General features: G+C 35.5%; 1 protein-coding gene across 1 annotated transcript; it reads left to right on the top strand.

Annotated features, from left to right (window-relative positions):
• The first annotated feature begins 22,402 nt into the window (after positions 1-22,402).
• Positions 22,403-24,188, top strand: LOC110621448 (probable protein S-acyltransferase 1). Its single transcript, XM_021765731.2, has 5 exons — positions 22,403-22,435; positions 22,629-22,808; positions 22,888-23,196; positions 23,305-23,526; positions 23,793-24,188. Exons 1-5 carry the CDS (start codon positions 22,403-22,405, stop codon positions 24,186-24,188), a joined length of 1,140 nt encoding a protein of 379 aa, XP_021621423.2.
• The last annotated feature ends 1,366 nt before the right edge of the window (positions 24,189-25,554 follow it).

Raw genomic sequence — 25,554 nt, 5'->3', positions numbered from 1 at the left:
GAGTCCAAGTCATATAGATAAGCTTGCATGTTAGGAAACCCCTAAGCTCCTTCCGAGGTAACTTGCACTAACTTGATTTTCACTCTAATCTCTTCATTTTAAGATATAACTACTTTTTTCTTAGAGCTCTCTATGAATTACATATTAGGTCTTGAAATTCTAGGATGTTGCATTCTCACCTCTCCATTGTATTTGGCTTTTAAGCCCTAAACCCTTATATGGGCTCCTAATACTAATTTTATTTTATTTTGCTTTTTTTTTAAAAGAATTCTTATATTTATTTTTATGGCATAAAATAAACACTTTGGATCTCGTTTAACCCATTTTACAAGAATAAAAATTGAGTAGAATGTTTACCATTGAGCTTCCTACTGTCTTAGATGTACATATAGAAATGGTATCAAAATTAGGGGTCTACAACATCACCTGGGTTAGTAGATGGATGCCATCATGGTGAGGACTTTAGCAATATGTCTCCCGTTGCCTTTGAATGGAAAATAAAGGTACAAGTGACTAACCATCATCCTTTTTATATTCGAAGGTACATGCCTGCGAGTTGTGATGTAAATTCAATTTGCATTAGGTCGAATGGAACTAGTACCTCCTTAACCCAACACTACAAGATTGAAAAGCTTAAAGGTGCATCGTGTATGGTTGGTGCCCGTGTAATGCAAGGATTCCATGAGATACAAAAATAAAATATAAAAACCAATATATGGTCGCTGTCGTGGATGCATTATAGGCCAATCTTATGATAGACATAAACAAGAAAACCAACAAGGAAGTTGACCAAAATTAATGGCTTGGCTGGCAGCATAATATCTTATTGATCCTAGTTGTTATGATAGCATGATTTCAGCAGCATAATCTCAGCAACATTTCTTTATGTAGTTTCTTAATTGATTTGATTTACTGTTTTAAAGAAATCCTTAGGATTTCTAATTATTTTCTTTCTGTTTCTACCAACTTGTAACCTTTATTTAAAGTGGAAGATTAAATCAATAAAATCATCCATCAGAATTTCATTTTTTGAGTTACAGAGGTTAAGGCTCTCTCTTCCTAATGAGCCTAGAAGTTTAGAGCTCCCTTGTCGAGCTCTTTTGTTCTTTCATTATAAGGTCTTCATGAGGACATAACCAGAATAAGGGAAAGGTTGTGGATGCAGATTTTTCAATACATCGCCCTATGACACGATCCTTCACAAAAAATCGTAACAACTTAGTATCAAAGCCCAACACTATGGGCGATATTAACCCAAGCGAGGAATTGCTAGCTCTCTTTCAAGAGGCTCACACTGCCATAGAAGCCAGAATAGCTACAACAGAATCTTGAATGGAAGTTCGAGTCACCCAGACTGAATCAAAATTAGACGCTCAACTACAATAGTTGTCATGAAAATTATAGGATTTTTTCAATGCTCCAATCGCAATCGGGGACGAGAATCAGAAGGGGGAACTAGCAATGACAATAAGCAAGAGACTCAACTCGGCATACTGGATGCAAGAGCAGATTCAAGGAGCGAAATGGTACCCAGGTACACTAAACTTGATTTTCCAACTTTTGATGGATTTGAGGACCCATTAGTCTGGTTGCACAGATGTGAAATTTTTTTTTTTTTATCAAAAACACTTGAGCTAGAGAAGGTTGGCCTAGCTGCCTTCCATATGGTTAAGGAAGCACAACTCTGGTACTATCACATTGAACAAGAAGAACCCAATCTGCCATGGGTGACCTTTAAAGAATATTGTACTCTATGCTTTGCCCCCCTATTGCATGGAAATCCTCTATGCGAATTGGTGAACCTGAAATAAGCTGGGATGATGGATGAATCCCAACGTTAGTTCCAAGCTCTGCTAGCTCGAGCCACTACGGTAAGAGTGGATCAACAAGTTGATTTGTTCACTATAGGCCTTGTTGATTCTGTCCGCTTGGATGTCGAAATGCAAAGTCCCACTAATTTGGGCCAAGCTATGAACTTGGCTCGTGGTTTTGAAAAGAAACAACACTTAGCCGTATAAACTGTAAGGAAGTCCAGAGATCACTGCAACCCAAAAATACGCAGCAAAAAAATAAAAGATCTGTATTTCTCCTTTCAGGATCTAAATGCTTCGTTTAATTTGAAAGGAAGGATAAAGAAACCAACCTTTTAGATTTCAGAAATCCTATCAGATGAACACCCTCAATGGTATCCACATGAACTTTTCTGTCTGGAGTACTAGCCCTCTGAACGGATGGATTAGCTATATGCTCCAAATCTACAACACAGAAAATGATCACAAAAAAATCCTCCACACGCTTTTTATAAAGCTCTCAAAGAAGGTGTTTTCTGTTCACTCGTTTTCTCTCAAAAACTTTTCATTTTCACACTTTTATTTTCATAAAAGAGTTGTGGTAATCGTAACAGGCACACAATCACAGATACCAATATATTTGTGCGATAAGTCCTTTTCAAAAGAAAACAAAAAGACCTTTTATCTGTAACCGTTACAAATAGACTGTAGATATTATTTATCTGTAACCATTACAAATAGACTATAGATATTATAATAATAACATCTTTATCAATGTTATTATTAAGGGAAAATTACTTTTTAGTCCCTGAGATTTAACGTAATTAACACTTCTGTCCCTCTATTTTGGCGACCCAACACTTAAGTCCCTCACTTTCTCTTCCGTCTGAATTCGTAGTCCTTCCATCAAAAATGGCCGTTTGGAATATGTGAATTGACAAAATTAACCCTTACAAAAAATCCCTCTATTTCAAAATCATGAAACCCTATTCCTCTTTCTTCCCCCTCTCTGTCGCGCTCTCTCTGTCTTTGTCTAAACACTTCTCTCTCTCTTTCAGCTTTGTCCCTCTCTCGCGCTCTCTCTATCTCTCTCTCTGTCGAAACTAAACCCCTCTGTCTTAATCAAAACTTGTCCTTATCTCTCGTGCTCTCTCTATTTTCATCGAAACCTTTTCCCTCTCTCTCGCGCTCTCTCTGTCTCTCTCTCTACCGAAACTTCTCTCTTTGTGGTCCCATTGTCCCTCATTTTCTTAATCTTCTCGAGAAACACTGAACCCATCATATTCCAAAAGTGGAGTCAGTGTTCATATACGCGGAAGAAAACGAAATCGTGGTCCACTTCGAAAGTGCGAAAATCCCTTTTCTTTTAAGGTGAAGACAAATTCGTTGGTTTACTATTTAGACTTTTGAGTTACAATAAATAATTTTTTTATTGGTTTTTCTAGGGTTTACTGTTAAGATTAGGGGTTTAATGATTTAAGAATTAATTTTGTATTTTTCTTTTTATTTTTGCAGATAGCAATGGATAAATCTAAGAGGTACAATTTGTTAATCAAATATGAAGGGCGTGAGGAGAGAATGAACAATTTGCTTGCTGACAGGTACTCCTACATCAGACTGTTTACTGACATATATGAGTTGTTGGATTTAAAGAGTGATTTTATAGAGATTAAGGCTGGTAATGGTTTCACAATAGAGAATGATGTTGATTAAATGCTTATATTTGAGCTTTATAAGGAAAATCGAGAAATACCCTTAACTGTTACAACTAAGGCAGTATCATTAGATGTAGAAATACCTAAACGAAATAGAAAAGGGAAAAATGTATGTTATATTGAAATTGACTAGGATGTTGAGAAGGAAAGTGGTAGTTACAGTAATGCAGGTTCTGTTAGGGGCAGTGAGGGTGTGTTTCATGAAGTTAATATTGAGGGTCCCAATACTGAGGATAGTGAAGATGAGGAAAATGTAGAAGGTAGAGAAAATGTAGAAGGTGAGGAAAACATAGAAGGAGAGGAAAACATAGAAGGAGAGGATGAAAATGCAGAAGGTGGAGAAAATGTAGAAAGTGAGAAAAATATAGAAGTAGAGGAGGAAAACATAGAAGGAGAGGAGGAAAATGTAGAAGAAGCTGAGGATAATGCAGATTATGTGGGTGCAGAATCTGTGGATGTTGATTCTGTTGGTGCTGATTATATGGATGCTGATAGTGAAGACAGTAATAATGATGAATTGTGTAAAGAGAATGAGATGGAGGATGAAATGATGGGTGAAAGTGATTCTATCCCTTTTTCTGATTTTCATAGTGGAGATGAAGATAGTGTTGATGAAGAAGGTGGAACTATAGATGATCAAGGTTGCCAAAGAAAATGGAAAGATCCTTTAAAAAGATTATATTCAGATCCATTTTCATGTCAAGAAGGGGAAGAAATACAATTTAAAATTGGTCAAGTTTTTGATAATGTGCAAGCAGTTAGAGATGCACTTAGGGATTATGCAATCAAAGGGGGCTTCACAATAATTAGAAAGAAAAATGATAATAAAAGGGTGACTGCAGTATGTGACAATGGTACTTATCCTTGGAGATTTCATGCTTCTGTTTTACCTGACAAGATTACATTCATGATTAAAACATTGCAAGATGAACATACATGCATAAGACCAATTGACAACCAGAATCATAATCATACTTGCATTTGGATTGCTGAAAAACTTAAGAGTAGTTTGAGAGCTGATCCTGAAATGAGTTATGAATTGATGCGAAATGAATTGAAGGAAAAGTGGGGTGTTGAGCCCCCTATATGGCAATTGTATAGAGCCAAATGTAAGGCAAAAGAAAAAAATATTGGTTTGCATGAAGATACTTACAAACAATTGCACAAGTATATACACTACTTGAAGATGTTTAATCCTGGTACTGAGGTGAAAATTCAAAGTACCAAACCTGTTAATGTTAATGAACCTAGGGTCTTCAAGAGAGTATTTATCATGTTTGATGCTGTTAAAGCAGGATTCATAGATGGATGTAGACCCTTTTTTGGGTTGGATGGATGTCATCTTAAGGGACTTTATGGTGGGATATTCCTATGTGCTATTGTATTGGATGGCAACAGGGGAGTGTTGCCCTTAGCTTTTGCAGTAGTTGAATCTGAATGTGGAGATAGCTAGAGGTGGTTTCTACAATGCATGGAATCACATATTGGGCAAGGTACAGATGACAGACCATGGATAATAATGTCTGATAGACAAAAGGTATATGATCATTATTTGCATTATATTCCTTTCACAATTATTTCAATAGACTTTATATAATGAATTTTTTTTTGCAGGGATTAAAAGAAGCTGTGAAGGATATATTTCCTTCAGCTGCTCACAGGTTTTGCTGTAGACACTTATACAGTAATTTCAAGAAGGAGTTTCATGGGTTGACATTAAAGAAGGACTTCTGGAATACAGCCAAAGCTACTCATGGATATGAGTTTTGGCTACATATGAGAAATATGAAATCTAAGGAGCAGAAGCCTCATGATTGGTTGCTGAAGATACCACTTTCACATTGGTCAAGACATGCATTTTGGACAACAGCAAAGTGTGACAACTACACCAACAATTTCACTGAATCATTTAACAGCTGGATTGGAAATCTGAGGGGTTTGCCAATCATTCAGATCATTGAGAAGGTAAGGCAAAAATGTATGCTTAGATTCCATGAAAGGTATGAGAAGGCTACAACTTGGCAAGGTAAGGTGACCCCAAGAATTTAGAAGACTTTGAGGCAAATTATAAACTAGAGTAGATGTGTGAAGTTAATTCCGGGAAGAAATGATGAATTTGAATGTCATGAAGGTCCTTGTAGGTTTGCAGTTTCACTTGAAAGGAGAACTTGTTCATGTGGTTAGTGGGACATTTCAGGCTTGCCATGCAAGCATGCTGTTAGAGCAATAGGATACAAGAGAGCTGAGATTGAAAACTTTTGTGATGAATATTTCACCATTTCTACATACAAGAAGGTATATCAACATGCAATACATCCCATACCACAAAGGAATTTGCAACCAGATGAGGATCACCCACCAATGCAACCTCCTCCTTTGAAAAGACAACCAGGCAGACCAAAAAAGGCAAGGAGGAGAGAGGATGGTGAGGCAGGTCCAGCTCCAAAGAGAACAAGGAATGCCACAGTGGTTTGCAGAAGGTGTCACAAGTTGGGACATAACAAAAGAACCTGTCAATTTACACCTGGTGGGGTAAGAATATCTTATGCAATTATTATTTTTATTTATTATTTCAATTTATTTAACTATTTCTACTAATTTTGATTGTAGTCCACCAGTAGTCAGAGGGGAAATCATTTTGAAATGGAGCAGAATGGACATGAGACAGTGGATATTAATTCCACTCAACCAATGGACCTTCATAGCCAAGCATCAGCAAACTAAGATGCATTTTGGAAAATTAAAAATATTTTGGAACTTATGTTTTTTTGGGCAGATTTATTTTTGCATGTTGTGATATTTTTTGTGGACATGTGTGCATGTTGTGAGTTTTTTGTTGGATATATTAGATGTGCAACATGTTTTTTTGAACAAATTTGGTGAGTTTTAATTTAGTCCAAATTGGATGAAATTTTGATTTTTTTTGACATAATTACTGTGCAGTTTTTAATATATATATCCTTTTTACTGATTTATCATTTGCAGGTTGAACATGTATTGGTCTTCTTGAGATCTTTTAATGTGCAGCTATTTTGAAAATATACGAATCATTTCAGATATGCAGATATTGTGAAGCTATTTTGGACAACTTTGGAGAATTTAGATAGGCCTTTTTGTATATATTTTGTAATGTAATGGAAAAAATTGCATTTGCAATGTAGTGGACTTGATCAATACAATGATAAGACTTATGTTGTCATTCAAATGATCAAACTTTTATATGAATGAATATTCAGTTTTTTTCACATCTCGTGTATGCATTTACATTTATTGTTGACTATTTTTTTATAACATTTTTATATATGAATAGGGATAAAGTACTTTGTAACAAAATAATACATATGTGAAGGATACTGTCACTTGGTTAACTAAAGATTCACAACACTATAGTCCCCATATATTTAAATATTCAAACACTATAATCCTCATATTTTTAAATTTGCAGACACTTTAGTCCTTATGTATTCAGTTTTAAAACACTTACGTCCTCATAAAATTGAATATTCAAACACTTTAGTCCATTGTAATACTGTAAATTTGAAATATATATTCACAGCAAAAAAAGATAGTTTTTATTATCTAAATTTCTGGTACATATTATTTCAAATCATTTTCATTGCTACTCCAACTAAAATAACAATCAAAACAATATAAATTGTTCTCAATTGGCACATAATCCCCCTAATATTTGCAATCTCATCTCTAATAGCTCTTTGTTCTTCCTTCATCTTCTTCAAATCATTCTTCATCTTTGCAATATCTTCTATTACCTTCTCTAGCATTTCTTCTACAGGTGTTCTTTTTTTGATTTTCCATCCCTCATCCACGTTAATGCTGCCACTTGATGGAGTTGAACTTTGATTCACAGGTTCACACCACCCACGAAAACTTCCACGCACATTATCTCTGCAAAAATAATATGGCCTATTAGGGTTTTCGTCTAACTCAGAAATTCTTATTCCAGCCCTTTTGCCACATCTGCAGTTCACGTTCTTCAATCTTCCATTCTAGTACCTGGCAGACCCACTTGATGTAGACATTATTCTTCTCCAATGATGATTCACAATAATCGTCAACAAAATAGAGAAGATGTGTGTTTTTGTGATGTGGGTTTTAACAACCAAACACCAAAATCCAAACCCAAAAGTTGCAACTTTCAGAGAATAACAGAACAAAAGAGAAAGAAAAATAGCAATCACAGAGACCCAAAATTAGGGAAAAAAAGTGTCAGAAGCCGAAAGGAAAATAAATTGAAGAATAGAGTTGACACAAGAAATTACTTGAAAATCAAAGGGAGTTATCCTTTTCCTTTCCTAAGGAAGAGAGAATCAAGGTCAATCCTGCAATAGAGAAACTGTTTCTACAACAGGGGAGGGAGAGAAAGGAGAGAGGAGAGAGAGGAAAAAGAAAGATTGAGGGATTTTAGATTGAGGGGATTTAATAAGTTCATTAAGGGTAATTTTGGAATAAATTCTCACCTCTCACTTTTGACTCTTTGACCAAACGGCTATTTTTGGCGGAAGGACTACGAATTCGAACGGAAGAGAAAGTGAGGGACTTAAGTGTTGGGTCGCCAAAATAGAGGGACAAAAGTGTTAATTATGTTAAACCTCAGGGACTACAAAGTAATTTTTCCTATTATTAATTATACTAACGGACTCTTAGTCCATTAATATGACATAGCACATCAATGACGTTGTGTGTGACCCAATAGGCTCACATTAATTGGCAATAAGCCCAGTCCAACAAGGCCCATAAATCATAAGTGGCCTCTAGTAAGACGTTATGACTACTCAATTAATATGAGGATTGATAGTCTAATAAAACCTAATAAACAGAACATGTATTAATCCCTTTGTCACACGATATCTAGTTTGAACATAAATCATGGTCATTGTTAAACTTATAATATTCAAACTTATAATTTCTCGATCTCTAAGTAGATTGATAAAACCAAATGATATAGATCATATTATCAATTCATTTGAGCACGACCATACATTTCTCAGTCTCACTTATCGAGGGGCCCAAAAAATATCTCTTTCAAAGAGAGGGACAAATTCTATCTTGATTGTTCAATATTCTCTACATAATTTCTATCATGCTCAATCATAACCTTTATGATTATCTGATTAAAGACAATGTTTGGTTATGTCAAACATAACAGTCCTTATGTTGGAAACTATGACAATCTCAAGTCAAAGGATTAAGACATAACTACTTTGAGATTTACTTATGACAATAACTCATGTAGTAATCTAATTGTGGGTTCTTCCAATACTTTGTTCTCTAACTAGTATCTATGATTATTAATTTATATCAACATACACTTAATCATCTCATGATTATCATTCAATAATCATACTAGTCATATTTTATTATTATCATTATAATAATAAGTAACCATGGATGTTAATCATTATTATGTAACATGTAAACAAATAATAATGATAATAAAACCTCTTTTATTAATAAACAAAATGACATACAAAAAGTCCAAGATCATGGTTTAGGGTAAATACACAAACATAAACACCATCTACAAGGGACCATGGGCAAGTACAGGAGTCAATCCCAAAGCTACCTGTGCCACACTGGCACCATCCAATTCTGCTACAAAAAATTTCATGCGATATAGTATGGTTCCAATGACAGCCTCTAGTTATAGCAGTACCTCTTCTCCATTTGTCAAAAAGTTGACAAGAGCTGAAATGGCAGAGCGACGAGCAAAAGGTCTATGTTAGAATTGTGATGAGCCATATGTAATGGGACACTGATGTAAAAAATTATTCTGGTTAGAAATAAATGATGAAGGACCTCTTCAACCTGTGTTAACCAAAAATACTACTCCGGAGATATCCTTACATGCAATCACGGGCCAGCCAAATGCACGGACAATGCAATTATGACTTCTCCTACATAGACACACCTTGGTTAGTTTAGTCGACTCTGGCAGGACTCACAACTTCATCAGTTCCACAGCAGCTCAGCGTCTGGGACTAAATGTTCGACCATAAGCCGGTTTAAGTGTCTTACTTACAAATGGGACCAAAATCTCTAGTATTGGAATCTTTAAGACGATATCATTTTCTATGGCCCATAATTCTTTCTTTGATGACTTTTTTGTTATTCCTATTACTGGTTTTGATGTTGTTCTTAGTGTAAAATGGTTGTGCACCTTGGAACCAATTTTATGGGATTTTACCTCCTTTACGATGAGCTTCAAGACTAAAGGATAGCCAGTAATCCTGCAAGGACAACCCGCTACTTCAGCACAATGCATCCATTCTCTATAGGGCTCTCCCCAACCTGGCAACCTATTAGATTCATTACTGAATGAATTTTCTGATCTGAACCTACAGGGCTTCCTCCTTTGAGAAATTGTGATCATAGAATCTGTTTGCAACCCAATGCTAGTCCGATGGTGGTCAGACCATATCGTTATCCACATTTGCAAAAAGATGAAATTGAAAACCAATGTGAACAAATGTTGCAGCAAGGAATTATTTATCCCAGCTGATCTCCATTTTCTTCTCTAGTCTTCCTGGTTCAAAAACATGATATATCATGGCGTATCTGTGTTGATTATCGAGAATTAAATGCCCAGACCATCAAATACAAATTCCCTATTCCATTGGTAAATGAGCGACTTGATGAGTTACATGGAGCTACATACTTCTCCAAACTTGATCTACGATTTGGGTATTACCAAGTTCACATGGATTTGGTAGACATAGAAAAGGCTGCCTTTCGAACTCATCACGGTCACATCAAATTTCTTGTCGTACCCTTCGAGTTGACGAATGCACCCTCTACCTTCAAGCCTTTATGAATGAGGTATTTTGCAAATACTTAAGGCAATTTGTTTTAGTTTTTTTTTTATGACATTCTTATCTACAGTGCTACTTGAGAGGATCATTTACTCCATATTCGCACAGTCTTTGAATTATGCCGAGCTCATCATCTCCATCTAAAAAATCCAAACATTTCTTTGGAGAAAAATAAGTGGCATATCTCGACCATATTATTTCAGATATAAGCGTTTCTGTCAATCTTGAAAAATTCAGGCAGTAATGGAATGGCAACAACTTCAGTCTATCACGACTCTCTATGGGTTTCTCGAATTAACTGAGTATTACCACAAATTCATCAAGGATTATAGGCTAATTGCTGCTCCTCTCACCATTATACTCAAAAGGAATTCATTCCAGTGGTCAGACACCTTAGTCACTTCATTTAACACTCTCAAACACACCCTAGCTATCATACCTGTTTTACAGCTCCCTAATTTTGCAAAAAAAAAAATTATGGTTGAGTGTGATGCTTTGGGTAGTGGCATTGGCACCTTCTCCAACAAGAAGGTCATCCCATTACCCTTTTCAGTCGCAAGCTCGCAAATCAACACCTGAAACTTCTAGCATATAAAAAGAGAACTAATTGGGTTAGCTAAGGCCATCCACCATTGGCGTCCATACCTATGGGAGCACTCTTTCCTCATCAAAACAGATCATTACAGTCTCAAATATTTGTTAGAACAATGACTCACCACCTCCCCGCAACAACATTGGCTTAGTAAACTCATGGGTTTTGATTTCTAGGTTGAATATAAGGCGGGTCAATTGAATCAAGTTGCAGATACTCTGTCATGAAAAGCTGATTATGACAGCCAGTTATTTGCTATTTCACACCCATGCGTATTACTGATGGATGACATCAAGACGGAAAATCCAACTTTCCTCTAACTTACAGAACCTTCAACGTAGGATCGAACAGGGTGAAATGAATCAATTGTGGTCTCTTCAGGTGGGGCTCATTCTTTATTGCAACTGCATTTATTTATAGCCTTCCTCCCCACTTGTTGCTTCAATTCGCTCAAGTATTCTTGATAGCACACATGAAGGATTTCAAAAAACATTGCAGAAGGTACGTTGGGATTTTTATTGTAAGGGTATGCGCACTACCATTGCCGAATATGTAGCTGCTTATCATATCTGTTAATGAAACAAGGTTGAATATCTTAGTCCAGTAGGTTTCCTACAACCCTAGGAACTTCCCACACAAATTTGGGCTGACATTTCAATGGATTTCGTAAAGGACTTCCAAAATTGTGAGGCAAGACAATTTTATTTGTAATTGTGGATCGCTTCTCCAAGTATGCATATTTTGTGCCCCTTGCTCATCCTTACATTGCTACTAGCATAGCATGAGTTTTTTTTTGAGCAGGTGGTTCGTTTGCATGGCGTGCCAGAATCCATTGTGTGTGATTGTGATGTTGTTTTCACCATTACTTTTTGGCGTGAACTTTTTCTGTAACGACTCGAAAATCGGACCGTTACCGGCGCTAGGATCCAGGTCGGCTTAAGGCCGCCAGGACCCGTAGCAAGCCTGACACATCAACCTGAAAACCTGTTTAATCCCATACATGATCAAGAAAATACATAAAAATTTAAAACTTTTCTTTTGTTCATACACCAAACTCAACCTGTGCATGCACTGTACATAAACATAATCATAATCATGACCCCTCTGTGGGATCTCATCAATGCCCCAATGGGCAATACATCATAAGTTGAGTTGGTTTGCATAATCATCATAAAATATCTAAGATCATGTATTAAAAGGGATATCTTATACATATAGTCAAGCACAACCTCTAATCCTCAAAGTCATTACATGATTAAAACTGTACTTTTACATAACATTAATACATTTATCATGTCCACACTATCTATTACATACACATGACTTCATTACTCTTACGGACCTCCTGGTCTACCCTGTACCTGCAATCCTGGGGAAAATGGGAGAGGGATGAGCTACTAGAGCCCAGTGAGCAGAATAATAAAAACATTTAAATCATATGGCATCATGCAATGCATCACATCACAGCTAATCACATCAAGGATGAACTTGTCACCAATAGCCCTCTACATAGTCCAACTGTGCCAGAACGTAGAATGGGTCCTGGTCTTTCTCTTACATAACATGGCATAACATAACAGTCCAACTGTGCCAGAACGTAGAATGGGTCCTGGTCTTTCCCTTACATGGTGCCAGCGAACGTAGAATGGGTCCCACTGGTCTTACATTCCGTACTGTACATATCACATCGTCATATCATAGATCGAGGGCTTTGGATCATCCAACGTTCATCCACATCAATCAACAATAAAGTATGCAATGCAACATATTCGTGAATTCTAATGCAAACAACCTAGTACATCTCATGGCATTCATGATGCGTGAAACATGCTAAAAAGTCCATTATTTGCTTTAAAACATAATGAGTTATTCCACTCACCTCTGGGTAGCTCTGACCAGACGCTGGAGCAGCTGGCTCACTGCTGGGGTCCTTGGTTCCTCGGGTCCGAACCTACACAGGTGGACTCAAATGAGGGACCAAACAACTAGAACATAACTCTAAACTACTCCCCAAAAACCCCCTAAAACATCATAAAATAATCATAGAAAAACATGCAAGAGAGGGCTGGACAGGGCACTTTCGGCGGCAGGTTCGGCGGCTGAAAGTCCCTCCAGAGCCGAAATTCAGGCAGGTTCGGCGGCACCTTCGGCGGCGGAAACTCCTAGACAGAGGCGAAACTCATGCATGTTCGGCGGCACTTTCGGTGGCCGAAACTCCCAGACAGAGACGAAAGTCTCCTTTCGGGGGCAAGCTTCGGCAGCTGAAGGCTGCCTCCACAAGCATGTTCGGCGGCCGAAGGTTCCTTCGGCTGCCGAACCTGGTTTCTCCCTTAGTGGCAGAAACTCAGCTCTTCTATGCACATTTGCCTCCAAAACTAACCAATCAAGCATAAACCTATTCTACAACATTCCCAAACACACACAAACAAGCATAAAAGTTCCTAGGGGCATCAAACTAACAAAAACCCCAACTACAACACAACAAGCAACTCACATTGTTCATAAACACATATAAAACCCATAAACCTAACCATGAGCTAAACATGCACTCTACCCCATAGATCCACTTAAAGCTTACTTAAAACATGTAATGAGCTTAAGATCGGCTCTTACCTCGTGGAGATCGAGAGAGAGACGACCTAAACTCGGAGATGGGAGGGGTTGAGTTCCCTTGAACCTCAAAACTCCAAAACTTTGCTCAAAGCTTGAAAATCTTCAAAACAAAGTAAAAACTCATGAAAATCGAGTAGGATTGGAAGCAAATAACTCAAGATCGGTGAGGGACGGTGGAGAGCTCACCTTGGCCGATAATGGGGAAAAAGCTCGCCCGTTTTCGGCTAAGGGACCCTTTTATAGTGGCTGGCCAGGCCACGTTCGGGGGCCGAACGTGCCTCCGCATGCATGCCATGTTCGGCGGCCGAACTTGAGGTTCGGCGGCCGAACCTGGACTTTCCTCACTTATGCTTTCGGGGGCCTAAAGGCGCTCCCGAAGGCATGCATGTTCGGCGGCCGAACTTGAGGTTCGGCGGCTGAACCTGAGTTTTCCTCCAAGGTTGTTTTTATGCAAAAACTCATTTCCATTTTACTTAAAACCATGAAATACCTTAAAATATTTTATGAAAACATGTTTCTACCCTACTAGAGGCTTCCGACATCCGAGATTCCACCGGACGGTAGGAATTCCGATACCGGAGTCTAGCCGGGTATTACATTTTCGCTTGAATGGTACTAAGCTATCATTTTCTTCTGCTTATCACCCTCAATCTGATGGATTGATCGAGGTGGTTAATCGCACTATTGAGATGTACATCCTTTGTATGGTTGGAGAATGTCTTAAATGCTAGGTTGATTGGATTCCATGGGCTGAATACTGCTACAACTCCTTTCATACTGCCCTTCGCACTACTCCCTTCAGGGTTGTGTATGGATGGGATCCTCCTCATTTGCTCTCCTATGTGGGTGGGTCTTCTCGGATGGATGTTGTGGACCAAGCATTACTTGATAGAGATTCCATTTTATGTGATGTGCGAGCCAAATTACAGCAAGCTCAGAATCGCATGAAAAATTTCTATGACCAAGGCCACCGAGACATTGCTTTTTATGTGGGCACCTTGGTATGGTTACGTTTACACACTTACCGCCAAAAGTCTTTAAGTGGCAACTTCGACATAAGCTTGCTCCAAAGTGTTATGGATCGTTTCTGGTGACACACCGAATTGGATAGGTTGCGTATCAATTGATTTACCATCAGATAGTAAAATTCAAAATGTTTTCCATGTTTTGCTTCTCAAAGCATACAAAGGAGCCTCGCCAGCAGTGCCAACTACTCTTCCCCCTCCCAATGATGGTCGGGTAGTACCTCTTCCAGCCTCTATCCTACGTTCTCACCTCAATCGGTACACTTGGGAAGTTTTAATTCATTAGCACGGTTTCAACGCTTAGAATGCTACATGGGAGGATGTTACTCAGTTGTTTCGCACAACTTATCCCAACTTTGAGCTTAAGGACATGCTCTTTCTTCAGAAGGGGAGAAATGTTGTGCATGAATTGTAGGCCAATCTTATGATAGACGTAAACAAGGAAACTAACAAGGAAGTTGACCAAAATTAATGGCTTGGTTGGCAACATAATATCTTATTGATCCTAGTTAATATGATAGCATGATTTCAACAGCATGATCTCAGCAACATTTCTTTATTTTGTTTCTTATTGATTTGATTTACTATTTTAAAGGAATCCTTTGGATTTATAATTATTGTCTTTCTATTTCTACCAACTTATAACCTCTATTTAAAGGTGAAGATTGAATCAATAAAATCATCAATTAGAATTTCAATTCCTGAGTTATAGAGGTTAAGGCTCTCTCTTCCTAATAAGCCTAGAGCTTTAGAGCTCCCTTGTCGAGTTCTTTTGTTCTTTCATCATAAGGTTTTCACGAGGACATAACTAGAATAAGCGAAAGGTTGTGGAAGCTAATTTTCCAGTACATCGCCTTGTGACACTATCCTTCACACAAAATCATAACAATCGCTATCATCAATCTCTAGTGGAGTCGCCACTGTGGGTGGCAGTTTAGGAGACTATAGCTGGTTTAGCTCTTGTCTTCCTATAACATCCATGGGATCCAAATTTTTATTTCGCTCGATAAAAAGCAAAGGGTTTAGTTGGAGTCACCACTTGGATTAGGTATGAGATAAATAAAGGAGATGGATTATGACTTATCCCTGGCAAGGGTCCATCATCCTTCATGATTCCGTGGCCCTTTTTATACTAGATTTAGAATAGTGAGTACGAGAGAGAAAAGTGTTAGACACCCTTCTTGACTGTAATTTACTATTTAGAAGAAGCACCCAGCCCCTATGTGCATTTCTTATATTTTGTCATTTAGTATTTAATATGAAAGTCTTTTTAAGCATATGCAAACTATTTTAAACATGAATAGATAGAGCAATCAAACATGTATAACATGCACATCACTTAAGCATAGACATGTGAGATTTCTATTTTAAGCTAAATGAGACATTTAGCTTGTTCCCTTAAGCATGTTTCGAAGTCCAAATTTCATGCCATTTCCATTTGCACACAAAATGTGTTTCTAGTGTGCATTGGTTTCTAAGTTTAGCGTAACACTTAGCAAACAAGTAGATATTAGGTTTCTAGGCATGAAATATTCTTAAATCCATTTTAGATCATTTTTCCTTAAGGTATTTACTATTAATCGTGTTCCTTATAAAGCTGAAGAACAATCCTCTAAGGCATACTATCCATGTCTCTAATATGCAAAGATTGCTTTTAAATTATCAAGTGAACCTAATTATTTTGATTTACTAAGTTCTCTTCATGCATTTAAGTGAGAAAAACAATTAAATACCTATACATAAAAGTGAGAAAGAAGAAAATAATTAAACCTTTCAACCCTTGTATAATTAAAGAAAAAGAAAAAGGAGAATAATTAAATTACAAATCTATAAAAAAAACTTAGAAATTAAAAGGGAAAACCCTAAAAAATCTAAACTAAGTTATTACAAGGCTTAGTCGGTCGCATACCTATACAAAAGGCTTTCAATCTTAGGCTCTTGGGCTCATTTTAGGCTTAGAAACCTTAATAGGCTCCATGGGCAGCAACTCCTCTAGGTTTTAGACCATTTGAAGGGCTTGGATTTGCGATCAAAGTGATTTTCTCTCTTAGCATACAATTCGACCATCTTGGTGTGCCTCCGTTAGCCACCTCAAGCATATGAGCTTCCATTGGCTTGTTTTGGACTTTTACTAATTTATTTATTTAATTTAAGGTTCATTAAGCATGAAAAATAAAAAATAAATAGAAATATATAAAGACTATGCATGTAATACCCGGCTAGATCCCGACACTAGAATCCTACCTTCCGGCGGAATCTCCGTTGGAATCCGGGATTTCTCGAATGTCAGAGCCTTCTAGAAGGGTAAAATAAAGGTTTTCTAAAATATTTTCATATGTTTTTATGGTTTTAATGAAGAAAGAAAATTGAGTTTTGAAAGAAAACGTTTTGGAGGAGAAACCCAGGTTTGGCCGCCGAACATGGTGGAGTTGCGGAGGCACTTTTGGCCTCCGAAGGTGGTCTGGCCAGCCACCTATAAAAGGCACCCTGTCCGAAAATGGGTGAGTTTTCTCTCTCCATTTCCGGGCAAGGTGAGTCTCCGCCACCCTCTTGTTGATCTTGTGTTTCCTCCTCAAATCCTTCAAGATTTTTATGAGTTTTTACCATGTTTTGAAGATTTTAAGCTAAGATTAAAGTTTTGAAGCTTGGAGACTTCTGGAGCTCGTTCCTCCATATCTCCAAGTTTGGGATCGCATCTCCTCTCGATCTTCAAGAGGTAAGTATAGATCCTCACCTTTTTTTTTATGTTTTTAGTAAGTTTTGAGGGGTTTTAAGGGTGTTTAATGCATGTTTAGAGTAGATGTAAAATATTAGGTTTTATGTTAGTTAAATGGTAAATGTATGTTTATGAGGTGATATGTTGATGTTTGTTGGGGTTTAGGCTAGTTTTATGCCCCTATATGCTGGAATAAGTGTTTATGCATGTTTTAGAATAGTTGAATGTATGTTGTGAAGTTTTGGGTGGCTGGATGTGAGAGGCAGAATCGGGTTCTGCCCTTTGGGAGAGCCCAAGTTCGGCTGCCGAAGCCAGTTTCGGCCGCCGAACCTGCCTGTGGAGGTAGTTTGGCCGCCTAAACTCGCTCTTGAAAGTTTAGACTTTCGGCTCTGGAGGGGAGTTTCGACCGCCTAACCTGCCCCCAAAGGATGGTGACTTTCGGCTTTGAAAGGACTTTCGGCTGCCAAACCCTGCCCCCGAAAGTGCCTGACTTTCGGCTCTATAGGGACCTTCAGCCGCCGAACCTGCTGCCGAAAGTCCCCTGCCCAGCCTTCCTTTGCATGTTTTATGATGTTTTAGGGGGTTTTTGGGGAGATGTTTAGAGTTTGTTTGGTCCCTCATTTGAGTCCACCTATATAGGATCGGACCCGAGGAACCGAGGAGGCCAGCAGTGTTAGCTGTTTCAAAGTCAGCCAGAGGTGAGTAGAACTGAACTATGTTTTAAAGTAAATGAAATTTTTAGCATATTCATGCATCACGAATGCCATGATATATATACTAGGTTGTTTTGCATTAGAATTCACGAATATGATGCATTGCATAATATGATGTTGATGTGGATGGATATTGGATGACCCACTAGCCCTCGTTATGATATGTTATGATACGGTATGGAAGTCTAGTGAGGCCCATTCTACACCCCTGGCACGATGTGAAAGAAAGATCAGTGAGGCCCATTCTACGCCCCTGGCACATTGGATATGTTATGTTATGTCATGTTAAGAGAAAGTCCAGTGAGGCCCATTCTACGCCCCTAACACAATTGGATATGTAGAGGGTTATTGGCGACAAATCCATCCGTGATGTGAATTGTTTGTGATGTGATGCATTTCATGATGGCATATGTTTATAAACTGTTTTTATGGTTCTGCTCATTGGGTTTTAGTAGCTCACCCCTTTCCCTTAATCCCCAGGTTTGCAGGGCCAGAGGTAGCTCAAGAAGTCAGCAAGGGTAAAGGCTATGTTATGTAATAGTCTAATAGTGGACATGATATGTAAAATGATGTAATGTAAAGTAATGTAATGAGGATTAGTATTGTGTTTGGCCCTAATGTATGGTTATCCCTGTTGTACATGATCTTTATTAAATGTTTCAATGATGTTATGTGTTGAACCAGGCTTGACATATGTAATGTTGACCCAACTAGAGCATTTGATGAGGGCTCTAGTATGGGGTTTGTATGTATAAAGTTATGGTGCATGCACAGGTCAAGTTTGGTATATAAAAAGTTTAAAGTTTTATGAAAATGTATGATCATGTATGGGATTTTATCAGATGTACAGGATGTATAGTAGGCTTGCTACGGGTCCCGGCGACCTTAAGTCGATCTGGATCCTAACGCCGGTAGCGGTCCGGTTTTCGGGTAATTACAATGCATAAAAAAAAACTAAAAGAGGAATAGTAATAAAAAAAGGAGTTTGATTTTCACTCCAACTCCAAGTGAGTTTCAGACAAAGCATTATTATGGAACCCTAGTTACCCATTTCATAGGATCTAAACATAAAATCATCAAATTAGCACACTAAATAAGGATCAAAATATGAAAAAAAAAATAAAAAAAAGCAAAATAAATTCAAGCGAATCAAGGGAGGCTTACCGAAACACTTTATTCACTAGTTTCTATAAATTTGCAATAATTGTATAAATTTTTGCTTAATATCATGTAGAATAAGATAAAAATATTTGGAGAGTGTCTCACCTTCCAATCGGGATGAGGATCTGAGCAGAATGATAGTTGGTTTTACTAAGACGTATACATAGTTTGTATTGCCCTTAAAAGTTCAATCAAAACGACTTGCATGGTTATTAAACATGAAAAATTGACAAAAATTGTTGAAAATGAATACTCTATGCTATATTTATTAACTTTTGACAGAAAAATACCTTGCTAAGTGAATGAGACAAAACATAGTAGAAGAAAAGGAAGGAATTATGCGCCTAGGTGCACTTTCAAGGTGGTTCAGCTCTTCTAGGTCAATGTGGCTGCTAATGGTGTTCCGTTAGGAGTGATTTGACAAAGGTTTTACTGAGGGTAGTCGGCTGCCTATTGCTTATTTTCTAAGTATGTTCCTTAGGTAAGAGAATATGCTAATCTAACATACTAAGAGTTGGACTCCTACTCCTCGTCATCTATAACGTACATTATGATGTCCCAAATTCTGGACATTCTTCTCATGTAATTACTTTTTCTCTCTAAAATGCCCCTAGGACCTTAAGAAAATTAAAGAACTTGCCCTTCATAAGCTTGTTAGCCCTAATGAGCCATAAGATAATGTCCATTATGGCTCTTTCTTATTCTTAGCTCAACCCACTCTTCCTTAGGCCTAAATGAACCTAAGACCCTGTAGGAAAAGTCTTGAAATATGTAAGGAAGCCTTAAGAGCATGTCTTGGCTGAATAGGTCCTTTGCTCACTTGCCTCTAATTTTTTAGCTTTTAAGCTCAAAACTCCTATCTTATGCTTTTAAGACTATTTTTATTTTTTTATGACATAAAACAGATACTCTAAATCTCCTGTGACACATTTCACAAGTATTTGATAAGCCTTTGTCTATAGTATTTGAAAACTTGAAGAAGTAGGATAATCAGTCGAATTCACAACACTTAGAAAGTCGCCAAGAATAAAGCTTGAAAAGTATTTTGTTACTACATAAATAAATATGGAATACTAATTAGGTAAACAAAAGTCTTATAGATGCCAAAATAGCCATACAAGCCCATACATAAAAGAAACAAGATTAAAATAGATTTTCCAGTTGATTTAGGGTTTGAAAAAGGAGATAATTAGACTTAATATAAAATTAAATTTTAGAAATAAGAAAAATCCTCTTTTTGTCATTCTTAGTAGAGACATTTGAAGTTGTAAAACCCTTCAAACCTCAATTTTGCATGCTACTTAGGAGTTCTTCCATTATATGAAGCTTATTCACATTTTTGGCAAAATGACTATTATACCCCTAGTCATGGTTACAATCCTAATATGGTTTTCCACTTGGGCTTAATTTTCTAAATTCCAAATGGTCCCAAAGAGATTGCTTTTATTAGGCCAGACATCTAAAAGCCATATACATATCAAACGTCTTTCATTGAAAATGCTTGTGATTGATATGCTTGAAAGCTCCATGAATAATGTCTAAGCATAGTCTATATTATGGCACATATAGTTTGATGGTGATAAAGAATTGATTAGATTTCGTCAAAAGTTTTAACCAATATCATTTGATTAAGACGATATAAAAGAAACCTACCAAAAAGTCTTATAGAAAATTTTCAAAGATTAAAAAGTGAATTTCAAATAGTTAAGGAAAAACTATTTATAATAAAAAAAACTTAATATGCAAAATTATAAAAATATCCAAAAAATAATTAAAATGTAAAATTGACCTTTTAAACGGTGTAATTTTCGTTTCGAACTTTGTAACAGCCATGTGGCTTTTATCACACTTTTAAAAGTCGTGCGTCTCAAAATTTTCTTTCCAAAAAGTTATCGTAGGTCTTAATTGAACATTGGCAGTAAAAGTTAGACTCGGTCCAAATCTGCCGTAAAGTATAAGACTAGTTACTTCATGTCAGGGGATCTAATTACATCATTTTGTTTCATAATAATTACCTTAGAATTTGTTAAATTCTCTTATCGATTTACTGTTTATAACAATAACATGGTGAAAATAAAAGATGGAAAACAAGTTTATTCTACCAATTTTACTCAATTCCAACTTAAAGATCAATATCAAATAGATAAGCTTTTATATTGTTTTTTTCTTTTCTTTATTCTCTTTCCCTAATAAATCTAACTTATTTCCTTTTATTTTAATAAATTAGTTTTTGATCCTTTACTTTTATTAAATATGACGTTTCACCACTGAACTTTTTACAACATTACTTTTAAGTGATAAATTGTAAATTTTTGTTTAGAAGATTCATAAACTTATCCTAATTTTTAAAAATTTTATAAAAATTTAAAGATATTATGACTTTGATCTCTAAGCATCATGACTTCATCCTTAAAAAGGAACCATTAGCAAGGAAAAAAATGTTCTTATATATTCAAAAAAGCAATCATTTTATTTTAAAAATATCAAGCATTAATCTTTTAAGACAAAGATTAAAATGTTGATTTGTTTTTGTAGATAAGATATACACACACCTTTTGTCTGTAATTTCATTATCGGTATTTCAGATAATCAGTAAACAATTACTAATTTACTTTAGTGATAATCTTTTCAATAATTTGATCAATAAATTTTATTACTATATTTTTATTTTTCTTTTTAGTGGCATGTTATGTATAGAATCCTTTTTTTTTTTTAATTCACACACATATATATTAAAGAGAAATGGAAAAATAATAGAAAAAAGGATACTATTATAAATTTTGAACTCATTTTTTTAAATTTAATTTAATAACCGTAAAAGTCGTTGAGAACTAAAAATGATTGGAAAGCTAATAACAAATTTGTTAAGGAATAGAGAGAGAAATGTTGTTAATTGAAATGGTGTAGTTATGTGAATAGAGGGAGCTAGTGCATTTATCTCTTTTCTATTTGTTTTTTTTTTTTTTTTCATTTTTATGATCCAAGAATAGGAATAGAAGAAGAGGAAAAGCAAGAAAGAGAGAGAGGTAGAGGAAAGGAGAGGGATGTGAAAATGAAAACACCCACTATCTTTGATATCATTTCAAAACATTTCATCGATATTTTGTTTTGATTTGATTTCATGTGGGTGTTTCTTCACAGATCATATTTTGTTAATATCTTTCCTGTGCGGAAGGAAACAATTCCCAGAATCAAAACTCTCTCTTAAACTACATCGTTGCCAATGGACCCTCCTAAATCTGTATCAATGAGGCTTTATCAACTTTGGAAGGGAAACAATGTAATTATCTTTTCTTCTCTATCTTTTCTTTTTTCATCTTTGGATAATGAATATGAAGCTAAAGCAATCACTTTTATTTATCTATGAAATTTTCAATTTTTTTTTCTTATGAATGCAAGAAAGAATTTTTTTTTATATAGTAGTGATTATGATACCAAAAGTTAATTAATTTTTATTTGTTTTATTTTCTTAGAAATTTCTTTGTGGTGGGAGATTTGTCTTTGGTCCTGATGCAGGATCATTATTTTTAACCTCATTTCTTATTGGAGGTCCTGCAATAGCATTCTGTATCAAAATGATCCTAATATTTGGAAAAGAGGATCCAAGTTATCACTCTCCAGTATTGAGTGGGGCATTGATTCTCCTTGTTATGGTTAGTAAAAATGAATTTAATTCCTTAATAAGAATAATATTAATGAGTTTTGCATCTAATAGCTTTAGCATTTGTGCAGGACTTTACATTTTTAGTATTGACATCAAGCAGAGACCCAGGAATAATCCCAAGAAACTTATATCCTCCTGAATCTGATGAAACAGTTGATGTTAGCACCTCATCCATGGAGTGGGTAAATAGTAAAGTTTCCAACATGAAATTACCTCGTACAAAAGATGTAATAATTAATGGGCATACTATTAAAGTGAAGTTTTGCGATACTTGTTTATTATATCGTCCACCACGAGCTTCCCATTGTTCCATCTGCAATAATTGTGTGCAAAAGTTTGATCACCATTGTCCATGGGTTGGCCAATGTATTGGATTAGTAAGTTAATTCCTTCCGATAATTAGTTCAACATATAATTCTTTTTAATTAATTTTTTTTGTAAAAATTTTATTAAAAGCACTAATTATATGTAATTTGGTATTGCAGCGCAATTATCCATTTTTTATGTGTTTCATATCATCATCAACCTCTTTATGCATTTATGTATTCGTATTTTCTTGGATGAACGTTCTTCGACAAGAAGGAAGTATTTGGGGTGTTATGTCCCGTGACATTCTTTCAGTTGTTCTCATTGTTTATTGCTTCATAGCTGTATGGTTTGTTGGTGGACTTACTGTCTTCCATTTTTACTTGATTTGCACTAACCAGGTGAAATTTTCTTACTTCTTGTTTATCAAATTTATATCATGTTTACATATCTTTTGTAATGTTGATAGGTATTTATAAGATTAAAGCATATAATAGGATACAAATAATAGAGAAAAATATTAAATTTTAGCCTAAATTTTACTTATATGATTAGTTGTTTCTTTAAAATAATCCTTAATTATCTATATAACTCTCTTTTAAATTCAATAATTGATTTTTATTGTTTGTGTCTAATTTTCTACTCTTATATTTTATTTGGAACGTAGACCACATATGAAAACTTTCGATACCGCTATGATAAGAAGGAAAACCCTTTCAGAAAAGGAATAATGAGTAATTTCAAAGAAGTATTCTTTTCTAAGATTCCTCCTTCGGCAGTCAATTTTCGAGCATGGGTATCAGAAGATGTTGATATAACAATGCATAATCCTGATCTAAATGGAAGTTTCATTGACTCAAAAGAGAGATTTGATGTAGAAATGGGAGGTAAGCTTGACAAGGATGGTGGTGTGAGACTACCAAATAGTTTGCAGCAAAATTTAGATTATGAAGGTATGGGTGATAATTTGAAAACAAAAGGAGGAGAAGATGTTGCATTTGATCCATTTTTCCATCATGCTACTAAACCGCCAACGATTCCATCACAAGTTTCAACAATTTGAGGCAATGCAATAGAATATGAAGGGAGATAGTAACTTTTATCATGATATTGATACATAATATTTCATTAAAGGTGAAGGTAGCTCTTTCGCTTATTTATTTCACATCTAATATATTAAAATATAATTATGTCTTAAATCCTTATCAAAATAATCTCAAATCCTTTTTTTTTTTTTTAGTTTTTATTGAATTTCATAAAGAGAACATAAATACAAAAAATTAATTTGTGAAATATGAATCTTAATTATTTATTTTACTATTTTTATTATATTTAATCACAAAATAAAACTACAACTTTAGAAGCCTTAAAAAATATTAGAAATTAACCTTTACGTAACCAAAATCATGAATCATCAAGCAAAATGTGCACTCAACATTATTATTTTAATTCTAGGAGTTGCTCTAATATGTCTCATTATTTTTCATACAGGTGGAACTGAACAATGCTATTTTATCACAAATGATGACAAAATTAATGAGCTTTAGTTATGGAACTTGCAGAAGGCATGGGATAAAATTAAAAGATCAAATGTAAGTTACACTAAAAAAAACATAGCAAGTGATTAAAACCGTTCTTTTATTCAATTTTGTTTCTACAACAAACTATTGTTATCGTAGATCAACTTAACAAGAAAAAAAATGTAATTTGAAATTTTAGATAGCGTAGAAAAAAGTGAGATGTGATAATATTATTTTTTCAATATGTTAATTACCTTTTTTTGTTCTTAATTTTTTTTTGTAACTCACTTTGTACAGTGTACTTTTTATATGAATTTTAGTTGTAGATTTATTGTAAATTATGACAGTGCAATATATAATAAATTGGATAGTTATGTTAAAATAAATAAGGACTGATATTAAAAGTTTTTTTATATGGTATGCCATATATATCTTTTCCATTCCCTATAACCTAAAAAATAAATTGCACATAAACAACCTTTGTCCATAAAATTTATGACTTTGTTTGATATCCATAGTGGAAATAAAAAATTAGATCTAGATAAAATCATGGAATTTTAAAATTTTTCTTAATTATTATAATTTCATACTTAATACTCTAATTTTTATTTAATTAATTCAAGCATCAATATAAAAAATATCACACAATATTTGTGTCAGAAAATTAACCTATTAGTCAATATGAAAGAAAATTAGAGATTAACTATCCTAAAATATATTTAGGATCCTACCTCTTATAGCGCAAATCTAATTTTTACTTAGTGAAATTTAGCCCTTCATATGTTGATCCTTTAATCCGTCCATACGAATCGATTTGGGCACAATCCACCATTCACGATTGAAATCCTTTGCCTCCAAATTTCCCTTAAATGCCAAAAACAGGAGGTCGAGGTTTTTCTCACATGATCT

Source organism: Manihot esculenta, chromosome 8 (assembly GCF_001659605.2).
Source record: "Manihot esculenta cultivar AM560-2 chromosome 8, M.esculenta_v8, whole genome shotgun sequence".
Lineage (NCBI taxonomy): Eukaryota > Viridiplantae > Streptophyta > Magnoliopsida > Malpighiales > Euphorbiaceae > Manihot > Manihot esculenta.
Note: the sequence above shows the minus strand (reverse complement) of the source record. Positions and strands in the feature narration are given on the sequence as shown.